At 31.1% G+C, this 5,889-nt stretch overlaps 1 protein-coding gene across 1 annotated transcript; it reads left to right on the top strand.

Annotated features, from left to right (window-relative positions):
* The first annotated feature begins 4,200 nt into the window (after positions 1-4,200).
* Positions 4,201-5,315, top strand: LOC126678848 (cyclin-dependent kinase F-4-like). The gene has a single exon (XM_050373759.2). It carries the CDS (start codon positions 4,232-4,234, stop codon positions 5,237-5,239), a length of 1,008 nt encoding a protein of 335 aa, XP_050229716.1. The 5' UTR covers positions 4,201-4,231; the 3' UTR covers positions 5,240-5,315.
* Positions 5,316-5,889: the final 574 nt, after the last annotated feature.

The following is a 5,889-nucleotide window of genomic DNA, read 5'->3' as shown; positions in this document are numbered from 1 at the left end:
TTTAAGATGCTATCGTCAATTTGTTTTATGAAATTTGGACGTAGTTTTATAATTAAGCGGGATTGATTTTGACCCAATAAGTCTTCCGAAATTTATTAAAAATAAAATATAAGTCATATGTGAATAAAAATTATATTTTTATTCATTTTTATATTTTATTAGATTTTTGGATAAAATTTCGCAAAATTTGAAATTAGTCTTTATTTAAACTACAAACAACTAATTAAGAATTAAGGTTATAGTGCATGATTGGGTTAGTATTAAATGACATTTTAGCCATTTAAAGTAGGTTTATTGTCATAAAAATTCACCAACTTTACACGTTTTCTCATTTTAATCACGAAGTTTAAATTTTCTCATTTTCATGCACGAACAATCACTTTTTCTCAAATTCATACACGGTGCTGAGGTGTCACTACTCCATTAGTGTAATTCGATGAGGTGGATGTTATTTTAAACCAATGAATGAGTGCCACCTCAGCACCGTGCATGAATTTGAGAAAAAGTGATAGTTCGTGCACTAAAATGAGAAAATTTAAACCGTGTGATTAAAATGAGAAAACGTGTAAAGTTCATGATTTTTTTTGACATTAACCCTTTAAAGTATATAAACCTTTGAAATCAAAGGAAATAAGTACAGAAACCTCATTTCCTCAATTTCATATCATTCGTTTTGCGTCATAGAGTATAAACCTAGGTTTTGACGGATTTCGATACTTTTCGCGATTCCGACTCCGATTTCTTCGATAATCCGCACGTATTCGAGGTAATAACTGTTAATTTGAATTTGGTTATTTATAATTTGGATTATATTTGAATTTATAACGGTTATCGTATCGAATCAATCAAATTCGAATCAATTTCATATTTTAACTGCGGAATTGGATTGTTTGGATTGTGTTTTAGCATTCGGAGCGGAAAAATCACGTCGGAACCACATCAGTTTGGCCCGGGGAGTGTTCCCATGGCTGTGCGAACGCACATGCCCCTCTATACGGACACATAGGCCCTGTGCGGACGCACTGCGATGGCAATCCCTCGGCACTTGGACGTTCCGTCCTGCTTCGAGTTGTACACTCGATTGTCGATTAAACGGACTTCTAAAAGTGAACTAGGATGTTTTAAAAGTTAAAACGTTTATGCAAAGTAAAAGGTGTCCGGTTTATTGAAACGTTACAACATTTTAATTAACCTAAATATTAATCAAAGTGATTAATGATAAATGAAATTATCATTTATACCAAGAGTGGTATTATAGTTTAACGAGAAGTTCAACATGGAGATTAGTTTATATGTTTTGTTTATAGAGTTATTTATAAACGAGATTTATGTTTAAATCTATCATTTATACAATAGGAATAAAGTTAGTAATTATAAGTCTAATTATATTTTGATGTTTGAATTCTAACTAGATACGACGAGTGTCGATCTGCCAAGTCAGAACACAAGGTGTTTGACTAGTGGGCTACCAGGAGTACGTGTTTTGGGGGTTATCGGTTTTATGAATTTACTTTGTGATTTTTACTTTTGAATATTTATATTTAAACTATTTTAAATAACAAATCGCACTAGTATAACTGAACCAATAGATATCCATTAAAACAAGTTTCCTATTGGTTGTCAATAGGACTGTATGATCACATGTACTGTTCTAGATACAAGCTTGTGTCTGGTATAGAGATAAGTGTTTCGATGTGTTAAGTCATATGGCGAAGGTAAATTGTTAACGACCTAAACTTAACAAGAAAATATGAGGTGACGGTAACATAGTTCACGGCTCAGAATCCGAAACAGAATCGAGACGACAGTTCATGGTCCAGATATTGTATTATGTGAAAGTCTGAGACAACGGTCCAATATTCACAGTCCAGACTTATTGGACGATTTGGATGGTTGTCTATATATATTATGGATCGAGGTTTACGGTTTCATTTGGATGAACTATTTGGTAATACTTGTATATGCGGTTTTAATATTCAACTCTAAAAATATAGACTCACTAAAAAATATTTATATTTTTGCCCCCCCCCCCCCCCTCCTCCCCCCCCCTATATTTTACCTTTCAGATTATCAAGTTACGAGGTCAGACTTCCATAATATTTTCATGTGTAAAATTATTCTATAATATTATAAATAAATAATATTAATGTATATTTAATTTAATTATTAATGTGTTGAATTAAATAAAAATAAACTACAAATATCAAAATTATACTTTAACTAGATAATAAAATAGTGAATAGTAGATAAATAACTCCAAATAGTGATTCACCCGGTTTTATAAAAAAAAAAAGAGAACCCTTATCATCTAATTAACATTAGGTATGGATATCAAAGTATTGATGTTGTCCATAAATCTTTTGACTCAGTTGACTAATATTAAAAGTGGTCGGAGAAATTAAACTGTTGACGGAAACAAAATTAAGAAGCCAGTTTTTAATTTTCAAACAGAAAGGTCTAAATTATAAATTATGACATATGTAGGGACTTCAAAATAATTTACTTTTATATTTAAATTTTAATTCAATTAAATCTATAAAATGTCTCTTTTCTATATGGACAAATCAACTAAAATTTATGTAATCAATCAATGTCGACCCGGCACATTAATATCGATATAATCGTCTTAATTTCTAAAATTAACATATCCAATTGTAATTATTTTAAAATATATTTGTTTTTTTATGGTACTTAAAATACATTTGTTAAAACGGTAAAAATTGTACATTTATAAAATTTTGCATAAAAAATGTGAATTAAACGTTATTTTATAAAATCACGAAGTCAATCCCTAGTTAAAATCCAAGCTAGGATAGAATCAAAATACATTAGTCATTTAAGTCTATAAATTTGCATATCATATGTTGTAATTCAAAGACATGTCCATTATAAAAATTGAATGCCACATTTTCACACAGTTTTTATTTACTTATTCTCGAATTTCGTTATTTGTTTAAACTTTCAGTTGAATAAATATTAAATAAATTCATAAAAAAAAATTAAATAAATACTCAAAAATCAAACAATTCGTGAATAATAATTAAATTATTATTCATTAATTTATATAAGAAATTCTATCAAAAATGATTATAGCACACAATTTATATGAGCTTTTTGGATTTTTTGCTGAAAATTTAGAAGAATTGTGTTTGGAACAATCTTCATTATTTAATGGAATCGTTATTTTAATTTAAAAGCAAAAATTAATATGAATATATATAGATTGATATTGGAGTCTTTTTAAACTAAGAAAAACTCAAATTCAATCCCTAATTAAATGCCAATTTAAAAGAAGATACTCCCTCCGTCCTATAAAGATAAAAAAACATTGTTTTCACAAAAATTAAAAAACTCATTAACTATGTTTATTTTATTAAAATATATATCAGTATACGTATTATTGTAAATAAATAGCATATAATTATGAAATTAAGGATTATTTAAAAAAATGAATTATAATTAGAGGTGGCAATTTTCACCCATACCCATTTACCCACCCGTACCCACCCATTATATAAAGGGTATGGGTTATAAAAGGGTAGTTATATGTTAAATGGGTAGTAAATGGGTAAAAATCTTCCTACCCATTAAAATAAGGGTTATAAAAGGGTTTGACATGGGTACCCACACTCTACCCATAATGATTTAATAGACAAAATTAGTTGAATGACACATGTCAATTTTAGAGTATTTGAATTTTTTTAGAATATCAAATAAATTTTAAATTTTAAAATCAATATTTAAAAGTCATAAAGAACCAAAATAATTTTTTTCCCAGAAAATATTTTTTTTTTCAGAAAATATTTTTTTTTCAGAAATTTTTTTTTTCCAGAAATTTTTTTTTCGGAAAATATTATTTTCCAGAAAATATTTTTTTTTCCGGAAAATATTATTTTCCAGATATGAATTATAAACTATATACTATTTTTTTCTAACTTTCTCATATTACTTTGATAGAAATATTAGTGAGAATAAAAATGCTGACTTTTTAATTAACAGTAAGATCCGAATTAAATTCTGAAAATATATCTACATTAGCTGGTCACTACTGAAGTGTACAAGCTACTTCCAAGAAAGGAAGTATAGTATTAATGTTAATCATTTACGAACCAATCAAATTAAAAAGAAAATCCTAAGTAGTAAATCCTAATGAGAATAGTACAACCTTAGAAAACTATAAATATTCACTTCTACTGAAACCCTAACTAAGATTTTATTTCTTTCTGCGACAATGGAGAAATACTTGTTTGTGGAGCCATTAGGTGAAGGTTCTTATGGCAGCGTTTGGCAAGCGGAGAACAAGACAACCAAAGAAATTGTTGCCATTAAGATTGTGAAGAAAAGTTATTATACTCTCCAACAATGTCTCAATTTGCCCGAAGTGAAGGCTTCGAGGAAGATGAATCATCCAAATATTGTTAAACTCAAGGAAATATCCCTAGAGATGAACACCCTCTTTTTGGTTTTCGAGTGCATGGATTGCAATCTATCCCAACTTATCGAACATCGCAAGCGCAACAATCTTCCTTTCTCTGAATCCGAAATCAGGAATTTGTGTTTCCAAATTTTTCATGCGCTGGATTACATGCACAGGCAAGGCTATTTCCATCGCGACCTAAAACCCGAAAACTTGCTCCTCAAGAAAGGCATAATCAAGATTGGCGATTTAGGTCTTGCGCGGGAAGTCGATCCAGAATCGCCTTACACGCAATATGTTGGGACGCGTTGGTATGAGGCGCCGGAGGTGTTGCTTGGGTCGCGCTGGTATAGTTCTAAGGCTGACATGTGGGCGATGGGTGCAATAATGGCAGAGCTATTCAGTTTGAGTCCTCTTTTTTCTGGCAGAAACGGAGGAGATCAAATGCAGAAAATATGTAAGATAATGGGTAGTCCTACCGTGGAATCATGGCCCAACGGGGTGAATTTGGCAGGACTGATTGGGTATCAATTTCCCGAACTAGGCGGAACGGAGCTGTCTTGGGTGGTGCCATCGGCAGGTGAAGAAGCGAGGAGTCTTATAGAGAAGCTTTGTTCATGGGATCCATCTCTCAGGCCTACTGCTGTGGCGGCTCTTCGACATCCGTTCTTCCGCAGCTACTATTTTACTCCTGATAGATCATCATCGTCACTAATGTATGGAATAAGTACAGCATCATCAAGTTTCAGAAAGGAAGTTGAAGATCCTACAAGAGATCTGCTGCAACGCCTTAAATTATGGGATGAGTCTACTGTCCTGTAGTTTTGCTTCTTGTTTAGAATCTGTTATTATCTATTGTAATTTTTGATATTATTAGTCTTCATTTTATGATTGCCTGCAAGGTAACAATATTTAGTTCATTAAGAACATTGGATTTATTATATATTATATTGACCGGGTAAGATTTATGTTTATGCATGTTTTTTTCCCTGTGCATATGGTCATGATATTTAGAGGTGTCCAATTATTACAAAGTCTTGACAAAACATACAATTATTTAGCCATTCTCTTAGTTGAGTAGAATAGAAAAGCAACAACAAACTCGATCTTTACACATATGTTCCCAAAGACAACATTTCTAAGTAACTGTGTTCCAAAAGCTGGAAGAAATTCTGGTACAGCAATGATCATTGGCAATGCCGTAGATATGACAACTCAAAATGTGTAAAGACTTAAATTTTGCATACCGCTTTCTTTAAATTTTTAAAGACAACATTTAAATTTGTAAAGACAACATTTAAATTTTGCATACCGCTTTCTTTACAACTCAAAATGCACCACCCGAGAAACCCCTGCAATATTGAATATATTCAGTTATTATCATGAGCAGAATATAGTTACTAATTTGGAAAATAGCGAATGTTCCTTACCAGAATCCCGAGACTTTCTTAGCCTGATTTCCATAGAAGACT

This window comes from Mercurialis annua, linkage group LG4, assembly GCF_937616625.2.
Source record: "Mercurialis annua linkage group LG4, ddMerAnnu1.2, whole genome shotgun sequence".
NCBI classification, from domain to species: domain Eukaryota; kingdom Viridiplantae; phylum Streptophyta; class Magnoliopsida; order Malpighiales; family Euphorbiaceae; genus Mercurialis; species Mercurialis annua.
The sequence above is the reverse complement of the archived record's forward strand: the minus strand, read 5'-3'. Positions and strand labels throughout refer to the sequence as shown.